The sequence below is a fragment of the Heterocephalus glaber genome, unplaced genomic scaffold (assembly GCF_053883595.1).
Source record: "Heterocephalus glaber isolate CG9 unplaced genomic scaffold, H.glaber_assembly_v1.0 deba00001442, whole genome shotgun sequence".
NCBI lineage: Eukaryota > Metazoa > Chordata > Mammalia > Rodentia > Bathyergidae > Heterocephalus > Heterocephalus glaber.
In genome coordinates, this window is record NW_028258296.1 from 14640011 (window position 1) to 14653865 (window position 13855).

Consider the following 13855-nt stretch of genomic DNA (forward strand, 5'->3'; position numbering starts at 1 on the left):
AAAACAAAGATGTAGAACCTCTTAACAAGTGTATTTTCTTTTTATTATAAAACCATAGTTTAGAACATCGAATCTTGTTCTGCTCATTCTCAACAACTACTCTTCTAGAATTCAGTATATGTATAAAAAAATCAAGAATCTGCCAGTCAGTGCCCCATGGACCTCCTTCTATTTCTACTAAAGTACTTTTTATACATGTTTTAAGTAATATATGTATGTCATTAATGAATTCCACCAGCAAATGAAATCACATGTAGGTAGAGGAAATGATCAGTTTGTTAGATTTGCCCTTATGTTTTTAAAGTTCCAATCTTGAAGAAAGCACATCTCATTCTGCTTTATTGAAAGCTAATATTACCATCTCTTTCAAATGTCAGTTCATATGTGTTATCATTAAATATAAAAAAGCTACTATGCAATGAGAAAGCATTTCTTTGAGATATTAATTCCATGACAATTTCATCATCCATCACCATAATAGGTATTTTCAACATCTTTTTCCCAACTTCTAAATATGACTCAATTTATAGTTGAAATTTCAACAGTTTAATGTTTTCTTTGGATTTGTTTCTAAATATTATATGTACGTTTGGTTAATTAGAATATGGTATAAGGTCAACAATAAAAGATTCAATGGCAGTCTGACTGTTATCTTTCCTTTGGTTTATAATCATATGTTTCTTACTTTTATGTAGAAAATAACAAGGAAGAATAGAGAAGATATATTGATGGATGAGAAAAAAAATTCGACATCAGTGCAATGAAAACAAAACAAAACAGAAAGACATTCTTCTGGAAATGAATGTGCAGCATGTTTTTAAATAATAAAGGAAATTCATTTCTTTATGAAATAGTGTCTATACATGGGACCATACATGTGTATCATATATTTTAAAATTTTTATTTATGACCATCCACATATTCTGTGATAAAGTATTCTAAATCATGTTTTCCCTAGGTAATATATTCTTAACTATATGAGAAAGATTACAACAAAAATTCTACTATCAGAAGCAGAGATTTTTCTAAGTGCATTGCTCTAAGAGAACAGATAAATAGTTAAATTAAAATAGTAGATACTCGTTTGCCTCCAGTTAAGTGACAGGGGGAAGCTTGCTGATTTCTTTGTTAACTTACTCCTTACTATTTGGTATTCTACTAGTTAATTACAAGCATGGAGACAAATCCATTAACTTTACATCTTAGTTTTATTTTCAATAAAATATTATTAATATTTTTCTTCTTCACAAAATTACAAATCTAAATCTACTATGAAAAAGTAGGAGCCAGATATTGATTGTCAGCTAAAAATCTCCTTAGGTATTTATATTAGAACAAAAATCTCACATATGATATTACACATATGGATACTACACATACGGATATTACACATACGGATATTATGTTTATAAACATCAAATATTTTATAGGAAAGCACAGATGTCATATGTACATATGATATAATCAAATGCATGATAAGTATTTATTGTAAATTCACTGATGTATTTTATGGAAGACTGTTAAGGTCCTACCTTCTAAGTTGTAGGCAGCTTTTCTCTTTGGAAACACCTTTATATAATCTCCATCTACATTCATATGGGGATGAGTATGTTTCATGTGATATGAATCAAAAAAGAAAACTTTGAGAGCTGAAGAAAACCATAAAATCATCAATTCTCTGAAATTAGTTAATATACATAATCACCATATTTATTTATTTAGCAACAATTTCATTCATCATTATTGTATTTCAAATTTTTATTGGTATCAAGTAAAATAAACATATTCTGAACATGTTTGTATAGTATAAATTATATATTAAAAATCTGACAAGTCTTCACTTTTTCATTTCTCTATAGCACTAATGATTTATTCTTTATAGAGTCAAATAAAAGATAAAATATGGATGTACTCAAGGGCATGTATACATAATTACTGAAGCAAAGACAAACAAGTATAATGTCTTAGAGTACATTACCTATAATTTAACTTATTATCTAAAAAACAATTGAATTAAACTCTTGAATGATAATTTCCTCACCAATATATTCCACCTTTTCATTCATTAACATCATAGAAATATAGAGGATCTTATATTAATCACAATGCTTACAGCCTTAATTTTGACAATTGCTGAATCTTGATGAGATAATAGTTTTAGTAAATCTACAAGTTAGTAGCAGGCTATCACCCAGAAAATGCAATAAACAATACAACAATTATGTCAGAAAATGTATCCTGTTTCCTCAGAACAACTTTATGGTCATCTTAAATTTGATCCAAGGTTCTCAACATTTTTAAGTATGGAATTGCATGAAGCAGGAAACTTTCTAATTTACTATGCTCCTTGCTTCATATTGTCAAAAGGCAAAAGATTTCTAAAGAGAAATTTAAATATATTTTGTCCAGAAGATCTGATGGAACTGTCATTGATCAAGGTAGTTCCCAGCAAATCATGAAATGTATTTAAATGCTAATCAGGAATAGGAAAAGACAGATATGATAGGAAGGAGGTAACGGCTAAGTAGTCATCCCTTTTTACTAGTATAGTTCTTCATTAATATTGCTTTTATAATATGATATGTTATTCATTTTTACATTGACAAACGTACTACTGGTTTCCTCAAAACTCTATTAAAAACCTACCCCATTATTTCTTGAAAATGGCACGCTTGGAAAACACTATTGCTTTAAAATTGGGCTTTGGTCTTACCTATATCAGTTGAATTTGTATCAAACTGAGTGGTTTTTTGGAAGTTCTGAGAAATCCTTAAAGTAGCTTGTTCAGCAGTATGCATCAGTTTTGTAAGATGGGCTCTCCTGTGATTTGAAGATAATTTGTCCCAAATTTTAAATGTATCCTTTTGAATAAAATTATTCATGGTTTTCACAAATTCCTATTTAAAAAAGTATGACATTAAAAAAATTGGAATCCTATACTAATCATGAATATGGGTTTAAAGATCAATATATTAAAAGATAAATATACTCACAGTAAGTGTTGAATTTGAAAAGGTGTCCTTGTCTGAGACAGTGTTATTCATGTAACCTAGTAGTGGGGATGATTTAGCTAATATTTCTATATATGTGATTATATCCATCAGTGAAATATCTGTCATAGAATTCCTATAGATTTTCTGTAGTAAAGTCACAGGTTCTTGTATGGGTCCAATCTGAGCAAAAATGAGTATAGAAAAGGGAAGCAATTCAGAGTTCTGTTGGAGCTTCATAAGAACTAAGCTTATGTGTTAAAATTTATTCTGAGGTTAGCATTCTTGTCCTATATATAAATTACTAGATTAAAACCATGACATGCAGCGCTGAAAGCTGAATTTATTTCAAAAGATTGGGAAATAACTTAGGATGCATAGAGGTGACTTCAGCAGAGGCATAGATCATATTTGAACGGATAATTTTCATAAAAAGAATAGGTTTAAAAATAACTTTCCATTTTCCAGTACAGAATTGTATTTTAGCCAGCGAAGCTACATTAATATTTTAACTCCTTAGTACTTATAAATATTGATATTTTAAGTAATAAATTATAACTTAATAATTTGAATTATATTTTAATCAACCAAAGAAAATTCTTTACTATGTGATTGAATGGAAATTTGCTTTAGCTGACAGTTGATTTCTTGTGTTGAGATTCACACTTTCAATCACATGTCAATAATTTTATGAATGTCCTACTTTATTGGCTCTTTGAAGTACTCACTTTGAAGTACAAAATTTAGTTGCACTCAGCTATGTCTTCTTAGAAAGGGGAATGGGTCTGGAGTCTATTTTTACTATTTAATTCAGTAACTTTATATGTTGAACATAAATATACAGTGTATTGAATAATGTAAAAGCACCATCAAATATATATATATATATATATATATATATATATATATATATATATATATGTCTTCTTTTTTTTTGTTAAATTCTTTTATTGGTACATTGTAGGTATACAACACAATTACATTTTTCATTGGGAATTGTACCTTTACATAATGCATCTTGGTTCTTATTTTTTCCCCATTCCTAGCCCTCCCTTCACCCCCTCCACCCTTCCCTATTTACAAAGACTTTGTTTCCATTTTTTCCATTTCTCATCATTTTTCCTTTCCCTTCTTTCCTTTCCCCTGCCCCTCCCATTACCCCTACCCCTTTGGACCTTTTCTTCCTATTTTGCATTATCGATTATTCATTCTAATCAAAGTCTTCTTCAATACTTTGGAAATATTCAAATTAATCCTATCTGTGATATAAGCACAATATTTAGATCTCTATATAATAAATTTCAGCTGTACATGAGCCTCAACTGCTGGTTACACTTTTTGGAATATGACTTTGGAAGCATTTTAACTGAGACCAAAATGGTAAAATAAGATAAATTTAACTCAATTTGTCTACTTACTTTTTCTAAAGTTTTATTAACATTTTCAGTTATACAGGCATTATCTAAGTAGCAGTTTGTGTTTACATTTTCTGTAGAAAAAGACATAGATTACATAGTAAGTTTTAGAAAAAACATTTGCCCCAAGCTGTTCACATTGATCCCAATGACTTTCTTCACTAAAGCACATTCTTTAACACTTGAATTTCCAATTCAGGTTCAGACTACATAATATTTTACAAAAAATGGAAGAGCATAGTTTTAAGGATGGAGGAATGAATATTAATTCCATAAATGTGCTGTCCACATCTTCTATTGACATGAAAAAATACCCTCCTCCTCTTCTTAATTCTTTTTATAAGCCATAAATGAATACAGGCACATTTCTCAAAATGTAGCTGTTTGACACTTCACAGCTAAATAGCAAATATTTTATATAGTTCTTTGACAAAACATTACATTTAATAATAAAAATTACCTTGACAATAAGAGCCATCATTTGGTGTGAACTGTAACTTTCCTGTGGATGTCTGATAACCCTCTCTGCAGAAGCAGCGATACCCACCATTCACATTTTCACATACTGCATGATCACCACACACAAATGATTCACTGCACTCATCTATATCTGGAAATAATTGTTGAAAATTTAAGTTATGAAATTTACATATAAGTTGCTACTTTGTTGATAACCATATTACATACAATTAGTGATTTCTTAAGCTTCACAGGAGAGCAAAGAAAAATATTACTACTGGGAAAAAGGCAGAGAAAACATAGTTTTTAACTGCACATAGTTTTTAACTCTAATTTGGCCAATCTATTTTGACAGAGTATTGAAAATGTTATTCATGCACCAAAGTCTCAAATTGCTTTCTGAATAGCGTAATTAATCAACAAAGTCATTAAAGTAATTTCCATCCTTTATGATGAAACAGTCCTAATTTAATAAAGACTCAATTTAAAAAATATACTTAAAGTTATTTGTTTCTAGTTTTAAGATAAATTGATTATAACAATTCAGTTTAGAGTAATTTGGAATATAAAAGAATGACTCACTTCCATTTCAAGGCTTCGTTTTTATACATATGTTAACGTGAGAACTAATATATAGCAGGATGTGTGATTAACTCCCTTAAAATGTACAACTGATTATTTTTGTTAAGATTAAATTTTAGTATAATTTGTAATACACAATCATTGTAGATGAACTATAGATAAAATAATATATTATACAGGATTAAGTCATAGATTTTCAGCAGTTATATATTGAAGCCATAGTGAAGGTGCTAGGTTTCAGGCTCACATCATTTATATTCTTAATTTAAAATTTTATGTACTACAGTGAAATATGCCTTAAAGTTATAAGTACAATATAAATTCTCTGCCAGGATAGGGAATAATTCCAAAGAATTAAACTGTCCAGATTTTTACCTGAAATGGAAAGTTTTCATGTTCCTAATCTATCTCTGATCTCTCAGAGATACCTTCTGTTAGATTAATGAATGAATCTGTAATTTTGAGTTTAAATTTGATTTTTAAAAAACTAACAGGATGGCACAGTACTGTTTTACAAGTATAAAAAAGAAAGGAATAATCAAAATCTGATTTAAAGTGTTGTCAAGGTAGTTATCTTAAATGCAGCTGGTCCTAACTTCTGACTTGAAAATACAATGAAAGTACATAAAAACATCCAAAATCACACTGCCAAAAAACAGAATTCACAGAAAATCTTTTTCTGGGGTCTTGAAGAAATTTCCATTGGCAAGGAAACTAGTGATACTAGGTTTTAAAAGAATTAACATGAAAAAAGGTTAGAAATCCTCGTTTTTTTTTCTGACAAATCTATGTATTCATGATTTTCATGACGTGTACTATCCAGAAACCCAAGTTCATTGCTTCTAGACAAGCAGCAATCCTGGTTTAGCATCCTCACCCCAATTTCCCTCATTTCTGTGTTTTCAGAAAAATTACCACTCCACAAAAACAAATGGACAAAAAATAATGTAGGAGACCAACAGGGATATGGAGAATTGTCAAGGAAAGCATTGCAGGCTGGGCTAAAGACCAAAAGAATGCAGGTGCTGCTGCAGACGAAGGTTATTATTTTTTATGAAGTGAGACAAAATTATGGGACTAAAGCCAAGATGAGTCTTTTTTGGAGCAGAGCTGTTGAAGTAACACATGCTGAACCCAAATGGAAAAATACTCCAAAGAAACTGTGAACATACCCATGAACATAATAACCTATTTCGTGGGCAAGACAATATATCTTTTGCATCTGCACGTTTTGTGGTTTTTAGATGCATTATATGGACCCTGGAAATGAGTTGTTGATTTCTCTCAATTTCAAAATTATTTAATTGTGTAATAATATTGGGAACTTCACCCAAATCCAATCTCTGCAACATAAAAATCTTGGCTCTACAAACTCAATTTCACTTTGGGTTAAAATACACACAATTTTGATGCTTTTAACTAACTTTGTTTCAGCTTTTTTCTCTGTTTCCTTCATACCCTTTGGGGTTTTTGTTGGGATCTCTCCTTTAAGTTCAAGTCCTCTTGCCACTACTTAGATTGTTGTTATCCCAGAAGCTTGGACCAAGAAAAGTATTTCAATGTCTGAATCCACTAAGAATAACAATAGTATCCTAGGATACTAGAATTCAAGATTAAAGTTATGTAAATTATTACAGTCGGACTCCATATTTTAGGAAAGAATATTAATGATCTCATCAGCTGCTATTTTGTTCATACTTTAGTTTCCACAATGCTTTAATAAACTGCGGAAGTGAGGTCTACTAAATTTGATATTGTTGCCTTGGACCTCCATGGTAGAGTATATAGAATTAACCCAATAATGTTGGAGTAACTACCAAAACTGGTTATGTACCTAGGTAGTCAGAAGAGCTTTCACAATCCTCAACACATCACTCTATGCTCTCTTATTTTTACCCTAGTAATACAGACAAAGCCATGTAACATTGAAAAAGCATCCCAGTTCAGAATGGGATGAAACTGGCCCAGGTAGATTGAAGAAATTTATTTAAATCGTGGATGACATATTCATTAGTTGCATGAACTTGGGCAATACCTTAAATCCTCCTAACTCAAAAGAGTTATGAGAAATAACAAAAGAGGAAACATATAGATTGGTGTTTAGGATATAGTAAGAACCTGATACTATAATTGGAAAATCTGGACCAGTGACACTGCATGCTTTCTTAATAGTAAGGGCTAAGTGCATAAGTATGGTTGGAGATACAGAGTGGTAAATTTCTTTCTAGGTTGCCATGTCTTAGAAAATCCCAGTGCCACACAGGAAAAAAAAATTAGCTTAATGTAAGCTAAATTGCTACTATGTATTTAAGTCAGGCTAGGATTGACAGATCAGATTTAATAATTGAGCCTTTTCCCACTATAAAACTATTACTAAACTTTATATTAATAATTCAATATTACTAAATGCAAGCACATCATTAACAATTTTAATTCATTTATTATTTTTTCATTAATAAAGTTATGGTTGTATTCTATGTCCACAATTAGTCAACCCAGAAGTTTGTCATCATCTTCAAAACATGATCCTTTAATGGTTATCATCATATGATGCTTATAATTATTAATAATAATGGGTTTTTAAAATGTATAACTCAAAAAAAGATAAAATATTCCAATATCAAAAGTAATTTGAAAAAACAAAAAGTAATTTGCTAAGATAAATTCCAATTTTAGTATTATTCAAAAACAGAAGAGGAAAAATCAACAATTCCACAGAATACCCAAGGTAGGTAGACCATAAAAATTTCAAGTGTATTAACACTGGTCTAAAGCACATAGTGAAGAAAGAAATTTCTGATTGCTGCTCATTTTCCCTTGGGAGAAGGACTACTGGATACTTGAGTTTCCACATTTGTGGAATTCTGGCCAGGACCAAGGAGCTGATCATTTGACATTCTGTTTTACTGGGATTCTGAGGGGAGGTACAATTGCACATGGCTAAACTTCACCCCAAACCTCTCTCTGTGATGAATTAGCTTATCTGTGCAAAATAGCAGCTGAATGTGAATTACAGGTAAAACATTCTGCTTTGGTCATATGTTGTTCCTAATTGGAATCTTGCATTGTCTATTTATTGAGGTCATAATGACTATAATTACCAGCCATATCATATTTAAGGATCAGCTAAAATTTCAAATCAGAAGCGATACACTATAGGGTGATATACTAATGGAAAAAAGGAATACATTTTTGGTACTCTCTGTTCCAATTCTCTGAGGATTATTATAGTGAACAATAAAAATTCTTACAGGACTGGAGAACAAAAAGAATATCTTCACAGTTTCTCAAAAAGATTAATCTTTAAGAACAACAAAAGTTGGTGAGAAATATTTTTCCAGAGAATGAATTTTTCACTGAATAATACACCAAACAAAACAGGTAGAAACAGAAGGACTCAGTGTTAGTTTTTATGCTTTGATATAGTTATTGTGTTTACTGACTAATTAATGTAGCTAAAAAAGGAATTAGCAAAACCTTAGGACCATTCCAAAGTATCTCAGTAGAAATGAATATTGGGAGAAGGAGTCAAAATTACAAATATACTATACTTCTTTTAATGCTGGCATTCAATCATCAGTGTGTAGGTTTTCTCTGGTGTTTGGGATTCAGTTTCTTCTAGAGTAAGAATTCTCTACTTTGTAAGGAAAATGAAGAAATGAAGTCCTTTATGAATTCAGCGATTTTATGAGTAAACAGGATCAGATGAAAATACAAATTTCTTCTGGGGAGGAGAGGGATTAGGAGAGTGTACAAAGTCCTATCAAGTTATAGCAATTAATACTTTAGAAATTAGGCTTTTTCACTAACAGGGAACATTAGAACTTCACTGAAGCCAAGATATGTTTTTTGACATAGTAAGTAGATTGTTGGTAAGAGCACAGACTTGAGAAAAACAAATAGAGAGGTACCATAAATTTTCTAAGCAGAATGTCACAGATTCCTAGATCCTAAATACATTGCAATGCTATATTCCAATACATTTTTGCAAGCAGTAAAGGTAAAGTTATTGTTGAATAAGAAGAGCATTGTTATCTTATATTTTAAATCATGTATACCCTTGCAAACTTGATTTATTATGTTGAATGATTCAGTGTGAAATTTAAATGGTCCACCCATTTAAGTTTCCTGTGGAAGTAACAAGGGCTTTCTAGATATAAGACTGTGACTCTAGTCTGCCTTTTATGTTAAATGCATAAACCTCAAGTACTTCACTTGGCTATAAAATGAGGAGAATAAAATTCATGCTTGCATGGCAGAATAAGTATGAGGCATAGGTTGAGAAGACTGGATGATTTCTTTGATACAGATCACTGATAAATTTTCTTTGAACATTGTCTCCTATTTATCATGTGTTAATGTTACCAGAATTCCCCTTAGCTTACTAATGAAAATTCCACTAGAAAAACAATCGAAATCTTTAGTGTGATCTAGATTAGCTTGAATACCTCTCTTTTATCTGACTATGTAAGGCACAACCAGTGCACTGTTCTTGACTATGCTTTTTTGGTATGTGGTTAAATTCTCAGGGGTTTGTTTATTTATTGATTTTTTTTGCATTATCAGTCATAATGAATTATACAAGATGATTTATCATTTATTCTTAAAATTTGTTTCTAAAGAATTTGGTTTGGAAAATAGTACATATCTTTTCCTTATATGCTTGGTAAATGTTCCACAGTTATCAACAATAGGGTGTTATGAAATGTAAAGAATTAGTGAAGTATCTGAAAGTATTTAAAAGCTAGGGCTCAACCAGGGTGTGGTAGATATTGATTCAAATATTATTGCATCTGTAGAGAAAATAAACAATAAAATATGGATGGAAATTTTAAGTTAGATAATCGAACTTACCTATGCAGATGGTTCCATCATTGGTGATAAACCTGTCTTGGTTACTGCTGGATCTAAACCCTGGAGCGCACATACAAAAATAACTTCCCACTGTATTAGTGCAGTTAGCATTTTCACCACAGGACTGGGTTAAATTTCCACACTCATTATCATCTGTGAACATATCAATTTAAAATATTATTTTATACAAATTGTTATGAATTTCTTGTATTTTCTCACTATATTTGAGAATTTTGACTATTAAATAGTTTAAGGTAATACAATGCTTATTTCAAAGAAATTCCATAAAGAATTCACTTTCCATTCATGATTTATAATGTGACACTTTTTTATAATTGCAAAGCAAAATAAGAACTTTTAATTCAAAAGCAGTAAATATAACTATCAAATCTATACTAGGATAGTTTTCAAATTTTATATGACTTAATTATAAAATTTTCAATAATTACATTTCAACTGTCAATTTATAATACTTTATAATAATTTAAAAGCATAAAATAAGGTAAAAATTAAAAAATCAGAGATCATAAATTTATAGGCTTTTATCGTGTTCTATGTAGTCATCATTTTTTCCCTAGTAGAATTTTGCATTATTTTATCTGTAATCTCTTTATTCTTTAAGCATCTATTCACTACTATTTGTGTTATTCTCTTGTTCTCTGTATATATGTGTATGTACATACAAAATATCCATACTCACACACACAATAAATGATATCATGATCCTTATAGTCTTACAACTTACCAGAAAGATATAAGTTCAGAGACCCTTTTTACAAATCAGGAAGCATATATTACCTGTCAGATAAGTGAATTAGAAACATTCTCAGAGGTGATTACAATGGTCTGGAGAGAAAAAATATTTTGAGTCAACATGAGACCCTGCTAGGGTTGAATCATGTCTCTCAAAAAGATGTGTTCCAGTCTCATTTCTGAGAGTTTCCAAAGTGACCTTGTTTGGAAATAGGAACTTGGCAGATGTGATCAAATTAAAATGGGGCCAGATTAGGGTGAGGTCCAATCCAACAGGCCCAGGTTCCTATAAAGTTTGGATGCAGAGATAGAGGACAAGGCTGTGGGAAGGAAGAGGCAGACTCAAAGGATGTGGCTGCCGGCTGAGGAACACGAGAAGAAAAGCTCACAGTCACTACAAAGCTAGGAAGAGGCAAGAAAGAATTCTTCCTTTGATCCTCTGGAGGGAACATGGCCCTGTCAGCCCTTTGATTCTAGACTGCGAGCCTCCATGGTGGTGAGAGATTAAAGTAGTATTGTTTTAAACCATCAAGTTGTAGTAAGTTGCTACAGCAGCCCTAGGAAATGATAGATCTAAACTGTATTAGTTAGAGAGAAGGTGAGAAAGAAGGAAAGTAAGGCCAAAAATGTTAGGCAAAGGTACAGTCCCTGAGTGTGATTGTGACTTTTCTCAATACAGGCAGCTTAACTGGTGCACACACAGAGATACTGTAGAGGAATCATTGTAAAAACAGGTTATTTGGAAAATATATTGAATAAAATTCTTTTTAAGCAAATAAGTTTCTTTTTAAAGGGTGGGTTGTATGATATGTAGTGTAAATATAGACATTGCACACATAATATGCAATAATTAGTTGTACATTTTTCTAAATCCTTTATAAATATAATTTAAACCTTACATAAGTTTAAGAGGTAAACACAGGCTTTTCTCACTGATGAGAAAAATAGAGCAGAGCTAGTCTAGCTTCATAGTGTAGATTTTTCTTTTTGGTCTGTGTGTTGTGGCATGAGACCCCTTTCTACCTTTCCATGGCTACCTTTCTGGTATATTGAATTGATATTATTATTTCTTTAAAAATTCTAGTCCCTAGGATGTGGCCGTTTTATTCTTGTGTAGATAGAAGGAGACAGACAGCATCAAGGAACAGTTCTGAACTTTCCCCAGAGGCCAGAAACTGAGTCACATAAAACAAAAGTGAAGCTCTCAAAAGCTGCTACAGTGTAGGCCAGGCAGGAACTTCAGTTTGACTCTGCCAGGTATCAGATACTAGAAGTTGGTGATACTCGAGATACTTCATCTAAAGGATCTAATTTTTTAAAAATTACAATATTTAAAACACTATGTTCAGATTTACTATTTGTTCAGGCAGTTTTCTTTATGTTTGGAGGAATTTAGAAATGTTGCTGAAAATACAACAATAAGATGAGATAAATTGTGAATGATCTTATACAAAACACTGAAAGTTAATACTTTAACATTATGTGTATGTATATACTAAGGAAAAAGAAATATATTTTTATGCATACAACAAATTAAACCATTCATCACAATTAACTGAGTAGCTCATAAATTGAACAAAAGCCAACTAACTCAAGCCTAAAGAAGAATATTTTACCCACACTGGGTTTGATTCAATCATTAAGTTACTCAAATATTTATGAAGTTTCTCAGGTCCCACATGTGAATGTCTATACTGGGAAATAAGTAAAAATTAATCAAAAAGTCAGGATCTCTGCCCTCCTGTCAGAGTTCACATTCTAAAGGTAAGTTAAAGGAGAAATGTATAATTGAGTTTTTATTAAAATAAAAGTTTTCATTTATATCTCTGAAGTTGACTCCCTTCACATCATACTGGGAGAAGTTTATATTAAACTTTAAAAGAATCTGTTCTCTCAGATCAGTTATTGGTAATACAGAAAACGATGAGGATTGTATCCCTTGCGGAATATAACTGCAAAAATTATATGCAAAACTGCAGAGAAAAAGGACTCACTAGGTCTGAGGTATTGGTCAGAAGCCAAGAAAATGAAATACTTTGTGCCACCTGATTGTGTTTCTAAAAATAAATTAACATACCAATCTGCTATTTAATTCACCAATAATTTAAATAGTCTGGGGTAACCTCTTAATAGGCAGGAAAAACTTGACATTGATTTGTGTGTGTATCCCTCCTGTATAGCTTTGGGCTCTTGGTCTCTTAACCTCCTTATCAAGAATTTGGAAATAAAAATATTTCCTTATCTCCCAAATTTCCTAGAATGGATATATAAGATGGTCCTACTATTCCCTAATGGTCATACATAAATCTTGTTCAGTAACATACCATTTATCTGAAAGTAACTTTCTCTCTTCCCTCACGATAGTAGAGGGATAGGCAAGAAATTATCTTTGTGAAGTAATATATAAATATGAATTATTTAAATAGCCTTAAACTTTGCAGCGTCCAGCTTCATAATAATTTATCTTCAAGGAGAAAATTCCTTTGAATAGAGATAATTTGGAAAAATAAAAACCTGCTTCCTTTGTACTCTTCTTGCTAATGTTCAAATCAACTGGCCAGTCAAACTACTTAAGCAGGGTCACTCTATACTTAATTTTTCTTGTGCGATTATAAAAATATATTTAAATTAAGATATTGCTTGAAAACACATTACAATATAATATACTTTGAGGTCAGTTTTAAAATGTTATTAAAACTGTTAATAGGGAAAATTTTTGGCATTCTGTCATCAACACTTCTTGGTTCACCTCTGGCATGCTGAGTACAAGAAGAACAAAGGCCATACATAGCCCCTAACTTA

At 31.2% G+C, this 13855-nt stretch overlaps 1 protein-coding gene across 4 annotated transcripts in view; it reads right to left on the bottom strand.

Annotated features, from left to right (window-relative positions):
• The window catches only part of Adgrl4 (adhesion G protein-coupled receptor L4), a 90973-nt gene that overhangs the window by 33757 nt on the left and 43361 nt on the right, over positions 1–13855 (bottom strand). For all 4 annotated transcript variants that reach the window (XM_004841391.4, XM_004841392.4, XM_087212962.1 and 1 more), the window contains 6 exons: positions 10301–10453; positions 4866–5015; positions 4409–4479; positions 2994–3173; positions 2714–2897; positions 1533–1649 (listed from right to left, as the gene is read on the bottom strand). In XM_004841391.4, the coding sequence (XP_004841448.1) occupies positions 1533–1649; positions 2714–2897; positions 2994–3173; positions 4409–4479; positions 4866–5015; positions 10301–10453 (855 nt within the window). The remainder of the gene's footprint in view (positions 1–1532; positions 1650–2713; positions 2898–2993; positions 3174–4408; positions 4480–4865; positions 5016–10300; positions 10454–13855) is intronic.